Source organism: Vitis vinifera, chromosome 4 (genome assembly GCF_030704535.1).
Source record: "Vitis vinifera cultivar Pinot Noir 40024 chromosome 4, ASM3070453v1".
In the NCBI taxonomy this organism is placed as follows: domain Eukaryota; kingdom Viridiplantae; phylum Streptophyta; class Magnoliopsida; order Vitales; family Vitaceae; genus Vitis; species Vitis vinifera.
The window spans coordinates 6,011,673-6,033,366 of NC_081808.1; the positions used below are offsets into that span (position 1 = coordinate 6,011,673).

The 21,694-nt window shown below is 32.0% G+C and overlaps 3 protein-coding genes and 1 long non-coding RNA gene across 4 annotated transcripts; 1 reads left to right on the forward strand and 3 right to left on the reverse strand.

The window, feature by feature from the left end:
* Positions 1-1,988: 1,988 nt before the first annotated feature.
* On the reverse strand, positions 1,989-14,719 carry LOC100254251 (flotillin-like protein 4). Its single transcript, XM_002283041.4, has 2 exons — positions 13,467-14,719; positions 1,989-2,633 (listed from the first exon to the last, which is right to left on the reverse strand). Exons 1-2 carry the CDS (start codon positions 14,391-14,393, stop codon positions 2,094-2,096), a joined length of 1,467 nt encoding a protein of 488 aa, XP_002283077.1. The 5' UTR covers positions 14,394-14,719; the 3' UTR covers positions 1,989-2,093.
* LOC109122419 (ubiquitin-like-specific protease ESD4) lies at positions 8,768-9,508 on the reverse strand. Its single transcript, XM_019219185.2, has 3 exons — positions 9,455-9,508; positions 8,957-9,351; positions 8,768-8,871 (listed from the first exon to the last, which is right to left on the reverse strand). The coding sequence occupies exons 1-3, from the start codon at positions 9,461-9,463 to the stop codon at positions 8,775-8,777; spliced, it is 501 nt and encodes a 166-aa protein (XP_019074730.1). The 5' UTR covers positions 9,464-9,508; the 3' UTR covers positions 8,768-8,774.
* LOC104879030 (uncharacterized) lies at positions 14,350-14,975 on the forward strand. Its single transcript, XR_785599.2, has 2 exons — positions 14,350-14,463; positions 14,645-14,975. It is a non-coding gene; the product is annotated as an uncharacterized LOC104879030 (long non-coding RNA).
* A 3,238-nt stretch (positions 14,976-18,213) lies between these two features.
* Positions 18,214-21,250, reverse strand: LOC100244095 (small ribosomal subunit protein uS17). Its single transcript, XM_002285386.5, has 6 exons — positions 21,123-21,250; positions 20,641-20,681; positions 20,308-20,408; positions 18,824-18,968; positions 18,645-18,734; positions 18,214-18,549 (listed from the first exon to the last, which is right to left on the reverse strand). The coding sequence occupies exons 1-6, from the start codon at positions 21,132-21,134 to the stop codon at positions 18,456-18,458; spliced, it is 483 nt and encodes a 160-aa protein (XP_002285422.1). The 5' UTR covers positions 21,135-21,250; the 3' UTR covers positions 18,214-18,455.
* Positions 21,251-21,694: the final 444 nt, after the last annotated feature.

Genomic DNA, 21,694 nt, shown 5'->3' on the forward strand with positions numbered 1-21,694 from the left:
TATGTTTTGAGTTATTTGAATAAAAGGGTCTTTTAATTTAATTTTTCATAATTTTTTTTGTCTAATTTGGACAAAAATATAACATTATTTTATTGTAAAAATAACAATTTATTTTTAAAATTATATATAAATACTTAAAATAGTAAATAACATTTATATTAAAAAAATATTACTTTTCAAAAAAAAAACCTGAAAAAAGGTTAGATTCACGATTTCATAATTATTTCATCCATTTTAATAAAAGATTTCTTATGTTTTAGATAAATATTCCAAAAAATGATTGATTCTTTGAATTTTTAACTGCAATGTATTTTATTAATTTTACATAAAAATTCACTATCCAACACTCAACAATGTTAATAATTACTTATAATTAAACTCATTTAGGAATGAGTTTCTTTTAATACCTGGCCCACTCTGCTCCTAATGGAATGGGATTAGGATAAATATTAATGGGTTTGAGAATTCTTTTTAAACTCAAGATGGGTTAGGGATGGGTTTGGGTATAACTCTGTCCATTTGGATTATATATAATATTAAATAAAAATGTATTTTAATTGATTATTTTTTTCATTTTCAACTTTTTGAATATATATACAAAATATTATTTTTCATAAAAATAAATTATAAATATGTATAATATTTGTTTATTTATAAATTGTGTTGATTTTTAATAGAATTTAATATTTTCAAAGTAACAAAAATAAAAATTAAATGGTTCTTATACCTGCTCTATCCCGTTTATTTATTTATTTATTATTAACAACAATGGGAATTGATTTAAATAAACGATAAAGAGTTAGAACAAGGGTGTTTCGTCTTGAGCTCGTGATTTTACCATCCCTAAACTCATCACATCTAATAACTAACATCAAATTTTTAGTTACTTGTCGGACATTAGTTGTTACCACCTTGTTAAGAACAATTGAGTATATATAAAGATATAGCTTGGAATATTAGTGTATGGCATGGCTATTATTTGCTCCCTTTAGAAACAAATTGAAGTGGTGGAATTTGTTCTCTTTTTATCCTTTTCTCTAGTTGACATGAGAATGAGCATCCATGAAAAAGGATTCGATTCAGCACCCATAACCATTGTGAATCTTTCATTCCCAAAATCAAAGTGGCTTTGTTCCTTCTAATCATCTAAGATTTTGGAAACTTCCAAGTGGTGGATTTTAACGGCCTGTTTTTTATTTTTATGATTATAATTTTAAAAATTATTTGGTGACGAAATTTTGTCTTGATTTTTCAAATTCAATAGCAAAAACTAAAATAAAAATGCATTAAAAGATTTGTTTTTTTTAATTATTTAAAAAAATTTATATATATTTTTCTTATTTTTGAAAACGGATAAAAACAATTTTTACTCATTTTCTAAAAACTATTTTTTATTTTACTTTGTTTTTAAAAACGGTTTTTAAAGAACAACAATCAAATAATATTATGAATTTATTTAAAAAACAACTTTTTATTTTTAAAAATAAAATAAAAAACTATTTTTAAATCATACGACTCCTCAAAGTTTTTCGTCTTATCATTGAGAAATAATTAAAAATCACAAAAAAACTCATAAAAATTATTATAAAAAGATTTTACTATTTTTAACTATATAATTGTTAAACATGTTTTTATTTTTATTTTTCAATCTAGAAATAAAATTAATTAAAACCAAATTAATATTTATAAAAATTAAAGGTATGATGAAAAGTGTTTATATTTTCTATTTTAAAGATGAGTAAAAAATGAAGTAACTTCAAACCACATACTTATTATTCTTAATTAGAAACATTTTTTGATCTTATTGTAATATCAAAATATATATATTTTTTTTTATATTACATGTGCAATGCTTTCCATTGCTCTTCACCGAAGTTATATTTTTTATATCACAATACCATATTTGAGTTCTATTATTTTATATCTTAATCTTATTTTGGTATACATAGTATAGGGGATTTATATCGTTATTCAACAATTTATATCCCTATCCAAATTTCACTATATATTTTGAATAATACTAAATTTAAAATTTTTAATTAATTTTTTAGACATAATAGGCCAAGAGAAGTATTGGACAAGACAAACACATCTCAATTCATGGTAGACTGGTCATGGGCCGAGTGGGTTAAGGTGCCCATCCATGATGGTGGCAGCATTCCGGTTTGTTCATGGACAGTACTAAACAACGGTGGTAGCATCTTGTAAACGCCGGAAATTTCCTTCATTGCGGTGCTGCCGCCACTCCCACCACCATCCAAGGCCTCCGCGCCACCACCTCCATTAGTCCAAACGGTAATTTTAGGCTGCAGACCTCGTACAGCCTCAGCATTAATCTTGGCAATCTCTTGAAATGTTCCGCCACTCACCATCATATAATCCCTCAATGCAGCATAGTTTCCGCCCAGAGCATCAAGGAGTGTGCGTAGATATACGCCTTGGGCTTGCGCCAGCGCCACGATTCCTTCGGCTTCTTTCTTCTTCGCATACAATTCTCCATCTGCGAGTTGCTGGCGTGCGTAGAATGCTGCCTCTGCCGATGCCTTTTGGGCAGCGGCTTCTTTCTCCTTCTCGTAGAGGACTGCTTCTGCTGCCTTCTGTTTTTTGTAGAGTTCCCAGTTTGCTTCTTGTACCTAAAGTTGTCAGCATTGATGAAAACATCAGTAATTAATCACATTTAAATTGGTATTTTAATTTTATCGATAATACATCGATAGTCTAGATCAAAACTTATGAAAATATTAAGAAAAACTTTAAAATTTATATAATAAACAATAATAGATAATTTAAAATTATTTTATAAAAAAAATAATACATATATATATATATATATGATATAATTAATCATATTTGACAATAATATTATATATCTCTATAAAAAAAATATGAATTTTATAAATTTATTAAATTACGTCAAATATTATTTGATAATAATATTATGATATTTGATTATAATATATCTTAATTTAAAATTATAATTCATTTAATTTTAATTGTATTAAATGATATAAAATAGATGATGATATATGTATAAATTTGTTTAATATGTATAAAAATTTTAATATTTATATATTTATATTTAATTAATATATAAATGATATAAAAAGGGTAAAGAAAATTATAATGATAAGTTTTATATTTTTAGTGATTAATTAAATAAAATAATTAGAATTAATTTGTTTATAAAAATAATTTTTTATAGTTTTATTATATATTTGTCTGGTGTATAATATTAAACAAATCGGTGGTCAGTCCGGTCATCCAAAGGAAAATTTTCCCCTGCTTGTTTCGTGTCCCCACACTGATGGATTAGATTATTGGTACGTAATTTTCAATCTTATTTATCATGAAGCTTACCCACACGCACTCCCCGGGCCCATCAATAAGTCAAGGTCGTTGTCAATAGGCCAGGATCCTTGTAAGGATGCTGACAATTGGTGCACTTAAATCCTATCCTATCCTCAGATTGATTTTTTTTTTTTTTTTTTTTTTTGGAGAAGAGTTTGCTTGGATGCCAAGAAAGTCGAGGGAAATCACATCTCTGGACTTTCTTTCGTAATATACCGTGTGTGTATATATATTTTAAGGTCACGAGAATCAATTAGTTCAAGAGAAAATGAATCAAGTAAATCATGAAAATTATAAATGATAGTCACGAGACTCAATTAGTTCAAGAGAAAATAGATCACGTAAATCATGAAAATTATAAATGATATTGAACTAGATCCTAATTTAATGAAACACATCAATATTTACTTATTTGAATAGTTGTATAATTCTATCATGTGAATATGATATATAAGATAAATGAAAGGATACTATCAACCATCTTATAAGTTTTACTTATTGGATCAAATTAATCCGTCAAAGTCAACTATGATCCTTAGAATTTACTCTACAAATCATTTCCAATTTCCCTAATTTTTGAGTGTTACTTAAAATTTTGTAAAGAAATGGTAGGGGTGAAAGTTGAAGTGTGTAAGCCAAAATAAATAGGGAAAACTGATCAAAAGGGACAAAAATCCCTCAATATTGTAAAACTAACCCCCCACTTTTAATAGCCTCCAAAATGACCCGATCTGGACAAAAATACCCCTCAACTACATCAACTCCTTTTTCCCTCCCATTCTAATTTTATTTCCCTCCATTCACCTCCTTTTTATTATTTCTTCCACTTTCTCATTTTTTTCATTTTCTCCTGTTATTCTGTTTCTCTCTTTTCAGTGCATTTCTTCAAGTCTCACACAGTTTTTCTTCAGATTTTTTCAACTTAAAGCGCTTTAAGTTGTGGTTGGATAAACAGTGTACGTTTATTTTTATTTTTCCATATTTTTTTCTTTCATGCTTTATTTATTGAATATTTTCAAACATTTAATGAGATGTAGTAACTATTTAAATAAGTTTGAAATTGTTATAATTTTTTTAATATCATTTACAGCCATGAAAAAAGGGATTAAAAGAAGAAAACAATCAGCTTAAAAAGTGTAATGTGGAGAAACATTGTCTATATGGAAAAATCAAATGATGGTAAGTAATAAAACTTATGGAATTTTATGATGGTTTTGGTATTGTTTGCATATTTGTGCTTTATATAGATGTAAATATATGTATTAATAGGGTTTTGACATAATATATAAAGTTATCTTTTTTAGTTATATATCAAAACCTTATGGATATTAAGTTGAACTTGACGTGTGTTAAGTTGAACTTGAAGTAAGTTAAGATTGTATATAGTTATTTTATAGTAACATTATATTATTGTTATTGTATTTAATTATACTCAATTTGAGTTGAATCATTTGCAAATTACCCTTGACATTAAATAAATTACAACATAACCAATCTTTTAGTAAATAAATATATTTTTATTGTTTAAAATAGTTTAGAGTTACAATGTCTGAATTTATTTAATAACTATATACATTGTATTTCTATATCATTATTGGTATTATTTGAGGTAGTAAAGATGATTAATAATGTTATTTATTTGTTGTTTATTAAAAAAAAATATGTGTAATGAAATAATATGTATTTAATAATGAATGAGTTTTTTAAAATTAATACCTACTTATTGGTGCTAATGCTATGATGTAACTAAAAAAATATTCTAATATTGTTTGTTAATGCCACTAATTGAATTATTCTGCTATTTCAGTGATTGATGAAGTAGGAATAATGCTTTTATATGAAGGAGAATGGGTACGAGATGGAAATGTTTTCTATTTCGAAGGAAGTAAAGGTAAAGGCATTGAGATCCCGAAAACTATATCATATAAAGAGTTATTAGGGGTTGTCCATCATATTCTGAAGCTAGATCCAACAAATTGTTTTCTTTCAATGAAGTATGTATTCAATGCCAACGTACCCACAAGTCCTATACAACTAACTGATGATGGGGATGTGAAATTCTTTATTGGTTTAAATTGTACAAATGGTAAGCTGCCTGTTCCATTGTGCATCACAGTTGAAAAGAGAATTGATAATCACAATCAGAAATCAATTTGCAATTCTTATTTCGAATGTCATATGTCTTCTGAGATTGATAAAGAATTGAATGGGGACTCAATGTTGATGCATAAAAGTAGACACATTCATTGTGATTCAGTTGAAACTCTTATTGTTGATGGTGAAAATGGACCAAGATTTCAAAATGAGTCACTTGAAGGGTATAAAGTTCATGATTGGAACATGAATGAGATTACAATTAATGAGGAGGATTATAGAATGAATACTAACCCTACTAGTGATAAGAAAGTGACCCAAATTGGCTCATTCAGAACTGGTTCAGCTCAGAGTGCAGAAATCTTGACCATGATTGATACAAGTGATGGGTTCATACATGACAATCCCACTATAATCGAAGATGTAGCAAATGAAAGACAAAACATGATGCAACAACCTATAGCTAGTGGAATTAGTGATGACCATCTAGAAGAACACCAAATTTACTCAAGTAAGAAAGAATTACAAAGGAAGTTGTATATGATGGCTCTGAAAAGGAAGTTTGAGTTCAAAACAACTGAATCCACTACTAAGTTATTGCTTGTTGAATGTTTTGATAAAGAATGCAAGTGACGAGTTTGTGCTACCAAGTTGGGGATTTCCAATATGTTTCAAATAATGAAATTCTATTCAACACACACTTGTCGGTTAGATATGATGTCTCGTGACAATCAACATGCAAGTAGTTGGTTGATTGGTGAGAGTATAAGAGAAACATATCAAGGGGTTGGTTGTGAATTTCGACCAAAAGACATTGTAGCAGACATTCGAAAGCAGTATGACATTCAAATCAGTTATGATAAGGCGTGGAGAGCCAAAGAACTTGCTCTAGGTTCTATTAGGGGATCACCTGAGGAGTCTTATAACACTTTACCATCCTATTGCTATGTTTTAGAGCAAAAAAATCCTGGTACCATTACTGATATAGTTACTGATTGTGATAATCAATTCAAATACTTTTTTATGTCGATTGGTGCATCTCTTGCTGGGTTTCACACATCAATAAAGCCTATGGTTGCAGTTGATGGGACATTTTTGAAAGCAAAGTACTTAGGGACTTTATTTATTGCAGCGTGTAAAGATGACAACAATCAGATATACCCTTTAGCCTTTGGGATTGGTGATTCAGAAAATGATGCCTCATGGGAGTGGTTTTTACAAAAACTACATGATGCACTTGGACACATTGATGATTTGTTTGTGATATCAGATCGACATGGTAGCATTGAGAAAGCAGTACATAAAGTATTTCCCCATGAGAGGCATGGTGTCTGCACTTATCACGTTGGACAAAATTTGAAGACAAAGTTCAAGAATCCTACAATTCATAAGTTGTTCCATGATGCTGCCCATGCTTATCGTGTTTCAGAGTTTAATTTTATATTTGGGCAACTAGAGATGATTGACCCAAGAGCAGCAAGATATTTGATGGATATAGGTGTTGATCAATGGGCACGTTCATATTCTACCGGAAAAAGATATAATATCATGACGACAGGGATCGTTGAAAGCCTTAATGCTGTGTTGAAAAATGCTAGAGATCTTCCGGTTTTGCAATTGGTTGAAGAATTAAGAGACTTACTTCAAAAATGGTTTGTGACTCGTCAACAACAAGTAATGTCAATGTCAACTGAACTTACCATGTGGGCTGATGGAGAACTTCGTTCTAGGTATAATATGTCAACAACATATCTAGTGGAACCTATCAACTCCAAGGAGTGTAATGTTAACTATGCTGGCATTAGTGCTCAAGTGAATTTAGACACTCGTTCATGCACATGTCGACAATTTGATCTTGATCATATTCCATGTGCACATGCTATTGCTGCTTGTAGATTTTACAACATTTCATGTTACACTTTGTGCTCCAAGTATTTTACTACTAAAGCATTGTTATCTTCATATCCAGAGTGTATTTATCCAACTGAAAATGAAATAGATTGGGTAGTACCTAATCATATTCGTGACAAAGTTGTGTTACCACCTAAAACGAGACGCCCAACAGGAAGACCAAGGAAAGTAAGAATTCCTTCTGGTGGAGAGGGCAAGCGCACATCTCGTTGTAGTCGATGTGGTCAATATGGGCATAATCGGAAAACATGTAAACGACCAATCCCTTGATATCATGATAGCTTTGGCACTCTATGAACTTACATGGAATGAAAATTGTAATAGTGAGCTTTTTTGTTTTTTTGGTACCCATGTGAATAGAAATGTAAGTTACTTTTTTGTATAAGGTGATAGGATAAGCACATAGATGAATATTGTAATAATGATCCCTTTTTTTGCATACCCATAGAAATGGAGATATTTGTTACTTTTGTATATATATGTTATGATGAGTTATGTATAAAGTATGAATGAAAATTACATGTTTATTCTCAAACTATGGACTCAACTGTTCTCACGTTTATTGATAAGGAACTTGACAATAGTTAAGTTCAGGTTTTGTCTGAAGACTGTAGACTTAACTACCTTCAAGTTTGTACATAAAACAACTTGACAATGGTTAAGTTTATGTTTTGTCTAAAGACTGTGGATTTAACTACCTTCAAGTTTGTACATAAAATAACTTGACAATAGTTAAGTTCAGGTTTTGTCTGAAGACTGTGAACTTAACTACCTTCAAGTTTGTTCATAAAACAACTTGACAATAGTTAAGTTCAGGTTTTGTCTGAAGACTATGAACTTAACTACCTTCAAGTTTGTTCATACAACAACTTGACAATAGTTAAGTTCAGTTTTTGTCTGAAGACTGTGGACTTAACTACCTTCAAGTTTGTTCATAAAATAACTTAACAATAGTTAAGTTCAGGTAAAAATGGCAATTGTAGACACAACTTCCTATGAGTCTATAGAAGATCAACTTGATACCTGTTAAGTCTAGATTAAATATGTTATTCTGGAATAGATTTCGACTTAATATCTGTCAAGTTTGTTCACAGTTAACTTGATAGTAGTTAAGTTCATGTGTTTTATTAAAACTGTGGACTTAACTACCTTCAAGTTTGTACACATAACAACTTGACAACATTGAAGTTTAGTTTAAAAGGTCAATTGTATACATAACTATCGAACAACATTCATCAAAATATCCAAGTAGATATATCAACCTGTCCAACTACATTTATCAAAATGTCTAACTACATATATGAAGCTATCCAATTACATATAACAAACCATCCAACTACATTATCAAAATGTGAAATATCAACATGAATTCATTACATAGGCAAGTATTTCATATAAAATAACTCTGCTGCCATCTTTTCCTAAAACCAGTCCATTCCTGCACTTGTTAATGACTTCAATGGATGGTTGTGCATTAAGTATTCAACATATTTGATAACAAACATGCCACAATCACCACTGCATGGTACACAGATAATCAATGTTAGGGCTATTATTAAAAATTAAGTGTATAAGTTATGAAAGTAAATTTAAGATCACTTACTCATTTTCCTGTTGAGGAATATCTTGCAGCCGTTCAATTTCCCATTCTTGGTAGTTAACTTTTGTGTCACCATGAAAACCATAATATGCTATTGCATTCAATATATGCGGCAACAATTTGGCTAATGGTTTAATGGCAACTTGCAATCTTGCATTATTATTGATGTCCATCAATGAGTCATATACGTATATAATCCTTCGATGAAGGTGGACAACTCCTAATACCCAGTGACTAGACCGAACATTGATAGGGACATACACAATGTTAACATCAGGCCATTTGACAGAATAAAGAGGCTGCAAACCATTGGCATCATCAATAAGGATGTCATTCTCTGGTAATTTGAATTGGTTCCACTTCTTGCCATGCTTAATCCATCTTGCTTGAGCATTTTGCTACATAGAATAAAGTTAACATACATAAATAAATAACCAAGATCATAAGATTCATTATTACAAAAAAATTAAAAATGATAACTAAAATTCAAACTACACATACCCAAAACATAGTATCCACTGTGGTAAACTTTTGGGAAAAAAGATGAGGATTTTCTATTCGTCGCTTCCGGAAAAAAAAGAAGGCAACATCAATGTGCTAACAATTACAATAAAGTAAATTAGTTATATTATTTGGTTGTAAGCTGAACATAATAATAAATAAAAATAAAAACAAAATGCATCATTTACAAACCGTGTTAGCAAGCCATGAACCATGATTAGACAGTGATTGAAACCATTTTTTATCTATATGCATGTAGTCAATGTTAATTGTGGACCTTTGACATAAAAAATAAATAAAAACATTAGTAATTTTATAACTTGTGAAGAACACAAATTTACAAGTGTGGATGTATACAACTTACCCTTGGTTATCACTCATCCACTTTTGAAAGGACTCTAATGCTTCTTCAGAGATTGGACGTAAAGGATCAAATGAAGTTAATGGTTTCTCAATCTCTTTTCTTAGTTTCTTTCTCTTGGTGAGATCTGTAAAAGGGTGCTGCAAGATACGAGACTTTTTAATCTCATGCCTTCACTTAAAAATGGCAGGAAATAGATGGTGAGGTATGACATATACTGAAAACTCGCCCGATATAGTTGGGATACCAAACAACTTGGCAATATCAATAACTGGATCATCAATAGAGTAGTCATCTTTCAACTCTTTAGTCATGTGTTTTTCTGCAAGCTGAAGGTTTCTAGAAGCTTCCATATAAATGTTCACATCCATGGGAATGTCATTCCTCTCCACTTCATCATCTGTAACATCCTCAAAAATTCTAGTCTGGAAATCAAAGCCCATATTGTTATCATTTTCTTTTGTATTAGATTTTTTGAATCTAGTGTCATGCATACCATGTTCCTCATTCGAACTCTTAACCTAAAATTGCATACACCACCTAATAATAATAAATATGAGAAAACACAAATGTCAAAACATTGAAGTATTAGAAAATTTAAACAAGTAAACATGTCACTAACTTCTAATAAAAGTTGTTTCAATGCATCCATCTTCAAGTTGAGTCCTTCAATTTCTTTCTTTAGATGATTAAAATTTAACTCTGAGCTTTGTCTGAATTTCACAAACTCCATCCATAATTTCTGCACATATTGCACATAAATGAAATAAAAATTTAACACTTACAATATTTATATATATATATATATATATATATATATATATATATATATATATATATATATATATATATATATATATATATATATATATTATGACAAGTTTGTTCACTTTGAAATAACACACTTGTTAAATTTAGGTTTTTTCATGATCCCTACAAACTTAACTTCCTATAAGTTTATTTATAGTTAAGGTCAGGTTCCACATGTTAATTATGGAATGAACATCTTATATTAAATAAAGTACCAAAAAAAAAATGCATTATTTATGATGGCTAAGTTTAGGTTAAGTTACCTCTATTGATGGGGCGACTGCATCATTTGTTGTTTCTTCTGCCATTGCAGCAGTAGCAGCAGCAACATATGCAGCAGTGTCAGATGAGCTTTTTCATGCCTTAAGTCATCCTTCTTAGCATCTTGTGAGGCATTTGATTAGTGCAACATTTCTGCTGAAGCTCCTTGTTTATCTACATGCTTGTAATAGTCTTGTTGTTGCTCCTCTAAAGTGGGTTTTAGAAGCGAATGAAAAGTTAACTACAAAGTCCAAATAAAATATAATTATTAATAAACAACAATACAATAATATTTATAATTGCATTCTTAAAATTTAAAGGTAAAGAATTACTTACATGAGGCTCTAGAAATACATTTTCAACCTCAGTAGACCTTGGAGCACTTGTTGCACTCCAATTTAATATTCGAGGATAGCTCTCAGATACACGAGTGGCATATTTCAATCCAATAAGTGGAATAGCCTCGTATGCCCAAACCTGGAATGCATATGGAAATCCAACAAGACTATATGCTTCAACTGCAGCTTCTCCATTTGCTTTCTTTTTATCTTGGTATTTGGATACCCGGTTCTCCAAAGCTCTTTGCAAACCAAATAGTGTCCTCTCATAACAAATCCCCCCCCCCCCCCCCCCCCCTCTCCCCCCCCATGGATACTTGTTAAAAGCCTCCAAATTATCAACCAAAGCAACCCATTCCATATCTATTAAATTTTTTCCTTCTTTCCCAAATAAAACATGCTCTAAAAAATACAAAAATGCCAACTTTATCACCTCTTCATCTTCAAATTCTTTTTTTTTATTTTTATTTTTCTTTTTCTTTTTCTTTTCCTCTCCTAAAGAGAGAAAAACTTTCTCCAACTCATCATTACGCACCTTGTTTTCTCCTTTAAAGTATGTGTCCCTTATTCGTAATGATTTTTTATCACATTTTGTAATAGGACCAAAACTCAAGCCCGTAATCAATGCAAACTCTTCTTTACTAAATCTTAAGCCCTTTGACTTTAGTAAAATCTATATTTCATTGTCTTTTTTGGTTTCACATTGACGTAACAACAATTGATGAACAATTTGGGCTGAAAATCTAAGTTCGGGAAGGAGTAAAAAATGACCAAAACATGATTTTCTAAACATCTCCAATTGTGGTTCAGTCAATTTCTTCTTAATATTTTCAATGGCTACCAAGTGAGACAAACATGCAATTTTTCCAGGAAAGTACTCCTCTTTAGATATTTTAGATATAAAAGATAGGAGATGAGGAGGAATGTCAATGTGTAAGATAATAACAAATTGTAAAAATATCAATATAAATTGAGCAAAATTATATTACCAAACTTATCCAACTATGCTAAATCCATCATTTTGTATTACTTCTTAACATAGACTTTATTTTCCTATTATTTAAGGATGTCATGTCAAATGCTAATATTCTAAAGATATTATTTTACTAATGCAATTGAAGCTATTATATTTTACTAAGTTGCAGCTACAAAAAATTGGAGACATTATTCTAGTGTTTATTGAAATTTGAAACAAAACAAAACCATTTTGAAATTGCAACCTGTTGACAATGAACTTGATAGCAGTTAAGTTCAGTTTTTTCTTAACATATATATTTAAATCAAAATTCTAAATATTTGGATAAAATAATTTCATAAAAATTATATTCAAATACGTTATAAATTCATAACAAATAACTTCATTACACAAAATTTCAAAACCTTTTGATGGTAAACTTGATAGTAGTTAAGTTTAGTTTTTTCTAATCATTCAAATATTGCTTTAAACCTTGGACTATAACCTCACTAAGAAAATTTCCAACAATTAGATTATCAATTCATGAAAAATAAATTCATAAAAAAAAAATCTATTAAAAATGATAAAATTAAAAAAAAATTAAAAATCAAAATTTCAAGTAGAAAATTAATGCTTACTGAATCAGTTGATTTCTTCTCATTTTCTGATTATGATGACGAGGTTTCAAAACCTGGCTTTCTTTCACTTCTCTTTTTTCCCAAAATTTTATACCTCTTCTGTTTCGTATTTTTCATCACCGAATTTTTTTCTTCCTCCATTTTCATGAACTGAATCAACACACAATATCAGAAAGATGAAAAATAGGGTTTGATTAAAAAAAAAAAAATAAGAACCAAAATAAGACACTTAGGGTTTCTTCTCATTTCATGGATGAAGATTCATATATACAGTTCGAAAAACTAAAATCAAAGAATGAAACAGTGAAACTTACTTTCTGTTTTTTCTTTGTATTGTGTTGCCTTTTTGTTCTCTTGCAATAAACGGAAAAATCCTTTGTGATTTCTTTCTTGCAGGTTAACAGATGGAACAAATGGGTTTGCAGGGTCACGAAGAGACACAATACAAGAGAAAATTGGAGTTGGAGGGAAAAAGGGCTGAAAAGATAACTGAGGGGGTATTTTTGTCCGAATTGGGTCATTTTTGAGACTTAAATAAGTAAAGGGTTAGTTTTGTAATATTGAGGGATTTTTGTCCCTTTTAATCGGTTATCCCAAATAAATATAAGGCAGATTGCTGCAAAGAAAATAAACTTTTAAGTTTGATTACCTTGGTTTCATACTCCACACTGGCTTTGCTAAGAAACTCAGCCTTGAGCTTCTCAGTCCTGGTCAAAGCATTCATTCTCTCCACCTCCATCTGCAACTCCGCCTCCCGCAACGCCACTGCCTTGGCCGCCTCCACCTCCGCCACCTGCGCCTCCTTAGTCCACACTGCCTTCTTCTTCGCCAACACCGAATTCACCTCCGCCACCTCAGCCTCTCTCTGGTTCTCATAAACCTTAATCTCGGTTTTCACCCTTATCTCCTCCTTCTTCCCATCTCCTTGCCTTTGGGTGGATATGATCTTGGTCTCTGCATCAATCTTCGCCGCGTTCTGCAGCGTCTGCCCTTCCCGAAGCTTCGCACCGATCTCCCCCTTCATCTTCGCCTCTGAAACATCCACTTTGGCTTGGTTGGCAGCTTCCATCTGCGTCTTTTGACCCAAGTAGGAGAAGTACTCGTGGCCGGGGACATCCACAAGCTGCTTAACATTGGCGTTGTAGATCAGAAGCCCAAACTGGTTGAGCTCAAGCTGGACTTTCTCAAAAACCTCCTGCTTAAAATCTTTGGTTCCCTTAAAAATCTCTTCCATAGTCATAGAAGCGGCTAAAACCCGAGTCTCCCCTTCGATGATACCCTGCACAAGCTCTTTGACATGGTTGGAGAGCTTGTCATGGGGAGAGATGAGCTTGGCGTACTTCAAGAGGCTGGGCTCATCATCGAGTCGCGGGCCGATAGTGAAGACTGCCGGGAGAACGAAGGGAAGCTTTTCGGCACTCATGGCTTGAACCTCAAAGGTGTAGTTCACCGGAGAGACATCAAAGACGGAGCAAGATTGGCCGGGGACTACCCATGCCTTCTTTGCAAGCTTGATGTCTTTGATCCCAACTCCGGTGATGACCAGGTATTCAGATGGGCTCGCTACTCTGTACATGGTTCGTGGTTTGAGAATGAAGCATATAGAATATAGAATATATATGGAGATGGTTGAGATGGAGATCAAGGTGGGGAATAAGGGCAGATGTTTATATAGTGAGGCATAATAAAGGAAGTCAAACGTTTTCTCTTTCAATGGCTAATTTGTTTCTTTTATTAAATAATTTATTTATTTTAATAAATAATTTATTTCCTTTTGTAAATTACCTATTGACTATACATTAGTTATATACTAAGTCATCATTTTAGGTAATTACTGGAGAATTTAGGCATTCAATAGAATGACAATTGACTTGAAGAAGTTGGATGGATGGCTGCTTAGCTGCTGCTGACTTGGAGAATTTGGGCACTCATTGTATGAGAGCTATTTCTTAGCTGTGCGCACACAATGAATTCTATGCATTTCTGCTTACAAAGGGCAAGCGTACGTTCATAGAAATTATTGATGAATGGGTTGATTCAGTAGTTGACTTGGGTGATGGTACGGATAATGCCTCCTCTTGATTTTTCTTGTATACTCCATATATGTTAAACATACATGGCTGCAATATTATTTTTCCCTCCCCTTCTTTTTTCCATCTTGCTAAGTGATTTATATAAGCTTGGACCCATTAATTTATACACTTGTAATGGCCAACCGTTACATAATGTTAATGTTTTCTGTCTAAAGTAAAAGTGCGTTTGGAAGTTATTGTAAAAAGGGTTTCTAACACCAAAAATTTTCAAGTATTAAAAATATGGGCTCTAAATTAACAAATGTTTTATATTGATTAGCTTGTTTACCAGCCTGGATTACCAGTCCAAACATAGTCCATTTGACCAGTTCCCCACATTTTCCTGGCCGAATGTGGTCTGATCAGACAGTCCGTGCCTGGCAAGGCTCTACTTCCCCACAAAAACTAACACCAGGGAAATGAGATGGAAGTGATGGAACATAATGTTGACGTTTGGAGAAGATTATGTACTTGTCACCATGTAATTTAAAATGTAAAAATTCAACCAAAATGGGCTGCAGAGACACACAACACAGCAGGTTAAGTATAATGTGGGAAATATGGAGTTAGCATTAAGTAATCTGAGCTTGAAAATCACGATTCATTGACTGGGCCAGATTCCATTTTTCTTACCCCTTTCACACCGTTTTATGCTTTTCCATCGTTATTCTAAGAAATAGTGCGGAAGAAGCCGCGATGCCCGACGATGAAAGGAACAAGAAGGCATGGGAACCATTTATATGGGGCCAAGTCTACTAGGGGTTTTGTTTTGACCAAGTCAAGCAAACCATAATGCCATGTTTGGTTTTTGGTCAGTAGTAAGAAAAGAAAAAAAATATTAAAAAATAATGATCTTTTTAGATTTGATTTTATCCTGAAAAAAATTGAAAAAATAAATAAATATAATTAAAATGAATTAAAAATTTATATATTTCTAAATTATTTAATTTTTATACCGAAAAAGTAAAATAAGTTAAATGAATTCAATAACTAATTGACTTAATTTTTTATTTTTTATTTTTTATATTCTATCCTTGTATTTTTCATCAAATCCAAATGTAATCTAAATGAATAAACAAAAAAATAAAACAAAATAAGATAAAGACTCAAATCTTGAGTCCTCGAGACATTGTCAAGAAGGACAAGAAGATGAGTTAGAGACTTAGAGCACAAGATTAACTGTCCTTTACCATGGTCTCTTTCATATGTGGAAGTAAGGAAGTTGTCCATTATATCATTCATCTTGTTCCTTCGAAATATGTGGAGTCTCTTGGTCTTGCTCCCTTCTTCCATATGGATCCCCACTCTACTATTGGGGGGCTAGTTGGCATCATCTTCCTAAACCTGAAGTCTCACATTCTCATAGGTCAATAGTTCATTTCTTTTTGCTAGCTCCTCTAAACTCTTTAACGTCTGCTTCCTTCCCTTGCTCATAATTTTTTCCCATTGTCGTCATTTGCCCCCACAATTGTAAATTGTAGCAAATGCAATAGATCCTATAGGACTTTTTATAAATTTTCCACAAATGGCATCAATCTATTGTGCCCACTTTATCAACAAAACAGTGGCACATGCAAATAAACAAGATAGCTCAATTAGAGCTAAATGGTGAATTAGTTAAACACAATCATATATTGAGGCTAAGATGACTACCACTGACACTCAAATAAACTATGATGCGATAAAGTGAGCAATAGATAAGAAGAGATAGATTAGTAGAACAAATAGGTTTTTCCTACTTCGCCTTTTGGGAGTGCTTCTAGGGATATATACAAGACGGTGTTAGGTTGATTATTATACTGATGCTTGACCTATGCTTAGGTGCCCATTTTTAATCAATGTTTCATTAGATAATGATTATGGATCCTTGATTAAGGAGCATAATCATTATAAAAAGTATGGGTTGAGGATGACAACCCTAAAGGGTTACCTATTTTAATAAGTCTTGTGAAGAATAGCAGAAGGGAAAGTCCCTCAAAGATCATTTAGCTGAATAATAGACTAAAATTCCAAAAATATGCTTCAACTAAAACCCCAAAATTCAAGGACCAAACACTTCATAGAGCAAAACCCAAAACCCACTTTCCACGTGATGTAGACATCATTTTCAATCATAGGAAATCTGAAAACGAAAATAGGAGAGCTATGCAAGACAACCAGCGAAGACATTGAAGATGAAGATTTTTTCTCATTGTCCAGGTTCTCCAACACCATCTTCGCAAAGCCACTCTCAATCTCAATCGTAAATGGGCATGTGCCATAAAAAATCTTCGATCATGTTGGCCCACACCGAGGGCGATAGGATCAAGTTGAGGCTAAGTTGAAGAGGACGGGTGGGTGAAATAGAATACAAGAGATGAGGAAAGTGCATTTCAAATTTTGACTCATAGGATTTTGATATTGTTTTATATTAAAATTAGTTTTTTCTTGATTTTGCTCCCAATACATATGATGAAATTAGTTCTTCATAATTGTCTTTAGCTTTCCTTCTAATTTAAGTTGATAAATCATGTTTTTACAAGAAGTTTTGAGGCGGAATGTCTAATATTTTTCTTTTAGGTTTTGGTAAAAGAATGTTTGGAGGGGTATTTAAGCTATCTGTTGTACGATAAAAAAAGATGCATAATACTTAAATTTTTAATAATAAAATAAAAATATATATAATTTTTTATTCCTTTCATTGTTTTTACTTTGTAGGGTGTTTCTTTTTCTTAATTTTTATATATATTTTTTCCTTATTTCTCATTTTCCTTCTTTCATTGCACCAAGTGAATGATATTAATATATCAGTATAATGTGTTAAATGTAAGTAGGGTATCAAAGGTATTGGTATTTCTGAAACTATTAATTTTATCATAAAATTCAAGCACAATATAAATGCTATACTTACTACATAAATATATTAACATTTCAATGCATTAAGACTCAACATAATTTATAAAATTTTTGAACTTTTCTACCAAAATTGACAATTATATGATCATGCTATACTCCCAAACATGCTTATACCATGAACAATCTTTGAAACCAAATAAAATACTAACTTCAGTACAGATAGGATTTGGAACCAGCAAAGAACAATGCAATACTTACCCAGTTTAAGGGAGTCCCCAACCCCAACACCTTTGGATCTTCAACATAACAAATACACATTTAACGCAATAAAAACTTTCAAGAAGCCCTAAGAATTGGAAGAAGGCTTACGGTGGTTGATCATGAGGTCATGCAGGGTTGTTTTCAAAAGGTTGAGGCTGTTTCTGAAGGAATAGATTATGCAATCCTAGATTTTCCTGGTAAACAATATTGTACCAAGGAAGCAGAAGCTATGATAAACCAAGCAATGGCAATAGATTCTATCATCCAACAACAAATTTAATACTCTCTCAAGCTTATGGTGATAAAATTTAAGCAACTCTTGGCAAATAGATCTCAGTACGTAAAACCAATCTGTTGAACAAAAATCAAAACAAATAAAATGGAGAAAGTTTCCTCTGGCACAAAATAAACTTGATCTAGCGACATTGTACCTCAGCTATGACACTAACTGGAAAACTGAAACACTGAACTCACATCGCCACAAAAGCTTTCTTCCCACCTCCACCAGAAGATCCAGCAGGAATTACCTTCAACACATTAAATCTTACTGTCTTCGACAATGGCCTGTAAATGGGTGACAAGATGTAAATATTTTGAACAAGAAACCATTTACCTGTAAATTCCTCAAAAAAGAAAAACAAAAAAATCTCTAAACTAACCTGCACTGGCCAATAATAACATGATCACCCTCTTTGACACGGAAGCATGGGGATATATGTGCTGGTATATTTGAGTGCCTCTTCTCATATCTAGAGTGACAATACAATTTAATATTATATTCCATACAAGAGAAAGGAGCCCGAAAAACAAAGATTCATTCAATTAAATCGGTTCCTACCTCTGGTATTTCTTGACATAATGAAGATAGTTGCGTCGAACAATGATGGTCCTCATCATCTTCGCACTGTGGCAAGTACCAGCAAGAATACGGCCCCTGATAGAAACACCTCCAGTGAACGGACATTTCTTGTCAATGTATGTTCCTGCCAATAGCAAAAGTTATTAGTTCATTGTTATAAACATGACAAGCATACAGAGTCAGATTTGGGCGCTTGCATTGTGATTTCTCAAAATCTACTTTGCAAACAAAAATTATAAATAAAAAAATATAAAGAACCACATCATAAGTTGCTGGCTCAAGGAACTCTCTGACACCAAAGTATACTAGAGAGGGACACCAAGACACAAGCCACTAACCCTTAATATCTACATAATCACAAACAATAAAATTTTATGAATTTTTCTTTTTAAAAAAAAAGAGAGGAAAATTCCAGCTCTTGTCTTAGGAGTATCCAAGACTTGCATATATAGGAATTTAGAATAATTTGAACCAACATGGAAGAGGATTTGAGCCCCTGATTGCAACAGACTTCCTTATTTATTATCAAGGGGCATGCCTGATTACCAAATACATATCAAATGGCTCTTGCTTTACAACTTGTTGCGTAGAGACCAGGAAGAGGAGAAAAATGATACTTTAATATGTCATCTTTGATAGGAATTAAAGAAAGGAATATGGACAAAAAAGTAAATGAGGAGCCTTTTAACCAAGTACAAAAAAGCACTTTTTTAGTAATCTTTATTGTGGGCTTTATTAAATCATACATAGATGAAGGTTCAATGCCTTTTATTGAATTTATTGATTGATGGAATTCTCACTAAGAAGGGGGGTAGTTTTTTGTGTTCCGTCTTTTTTGAGAGTGCCCCTTGACGGGCAGTTACAATCCGTCTTTTGTATACTTCAGTGCAATATTTCTTTGGCACTTTTAATATAATATACTCACTTTATTTGCCTATTCAAAAAAAGCATGTTTTCTTTGAAAGGTACAATATGATAATTTAACATATTAAATAAAGTAGTGTGACCTAATACATTAAAAGCTTGGGAGAAGCAGCCCTGCTTGTAGCTTCTTTTTTGAAACAATTACAACACATCTATGATGGGTGTAAAGGAGCCAACCTACAGCACTTAAGCACAGATTCCAGTCCTACAGAGATTTAACCCAATAATCCACTGTAATAGAAAAACAAATTGTAGTGTTGTACATAATATAGAAATCATTTCATAATCTAACCCAACAAAAAGTCAAACATCGGTTTACAACAGTTCTAAAATATTCTAAACAGCATACTACTGGCATACAACCGTAATATAGTCAATCGAATAATTACTAGAACGATAGTGAACAAAACATCAAATATCTATTGCTTTTCTATGATTGATCCATAATGTAGATGCATGAATCCAAATCCATTAAGTGGAACACAAAAGATTGAAACAAACAAATTTGGATTATTAGTCGAGCATATAGTTGGCTAAACCTTCAATTGCATCTCTGGGTGTCTTAAATCCCAATCCAATGCTCTTCCAGAATCGATTTCCACCCTTTCCAGGCCTCTTTCCCTTTCCGCCCTTCTTTGAGCTGCAAAGTTCAATTGCTCATTAAGATACTTTAAGACACAAATGACACACTTATCAACCATGAAAAAAAAGGGAAATATTCCAAGTTCTATTAGGTATATTTCTTGTCTAAGATCCCAAATAGAGATAATGTCAGATCCAATTACAGTTCTCATTTTTTCTTTTCATGTATTTTTCAGCAACCAAACACAGCACAAGCATATCATTTTGAAAAGAAAAATCACAAGTCTTACCATAGAAACACCTTGGGCTGCTTCAAGAACGCCTTTTCCGTCTGCAACACATACAAAAAAACCCAAAAATTAATAACCGAAGCAACAGCCCCTCAGATAAGGATCGAAATATCCACTTTTAGAGAGTATGTTCCTAGAGAGACAAATGAAATTATTTAAGGGAAAGAAAGTAGAAAGAGACACTGAATCTGTACAGGATCAGTAGAATTTGAATAGAACAACAGCAGAAATCAGAACAAGTTAATGCATTTCATGACGGAAAGTAGAGAAACCAGAAGACTTCTAGAAACATAGCGCATGATTCGCTGTTTTTGAATCGAAAATGAGGGAAACAACCAGAAACCAGTATCAAGAGACAAACAACAGATGCGTACAGAACAGGAAGAGAAAAGGTACTGAAACTGCATACAGAGATCATAATCAAGGCATACATTGCTTTGCAGAAAGAATAGAGAGAGGGAGAGAGGGAGACAGAGAGAGACCTGTTCCGCCATGGCTCAGGGGCTGTGGGAGACTCGAGAGGACGAAGTAACCAGAGGAGGCTCCGCAAAAACCCTAATCCTGCTGAGACCGAATATGATAAACTAGGGAAGCTTATAAACCAAACCCTAAATGTCCGAAATTACTAAATTACCCTTTATTTTATGGGATATTACTGTGGCAGCAGCTGCATCTGAACCGTCCAATTATTCATCATAACCATTTTGACTTTCAATAACAATCTCATCTGTGAATTAGAGTCTCAAATACTAAAATTTTTGTTCCAAAATATTTTATATCTTCTTTCATTCAGTTAAGTTTCTAAGAACCTCAAGATTAATTAAAAATTATTACTTTAGGTTACAATAAAATTTAAGGTAAAATATGAGAGAAAAAAGATAGAGAAGAAAAGTGATAGAAAAAAAAAACTAAGAAAATTAAAAAAATAAATTTAAAGTCAATAAATAATTTTTATATATTTTAAAATTTTTATTTTACTTAATTTCATCTATTATATAAGGATTAAATAATTTTAAAATACATAAAATTCTAACTAGTTTTAATTATTATTTTT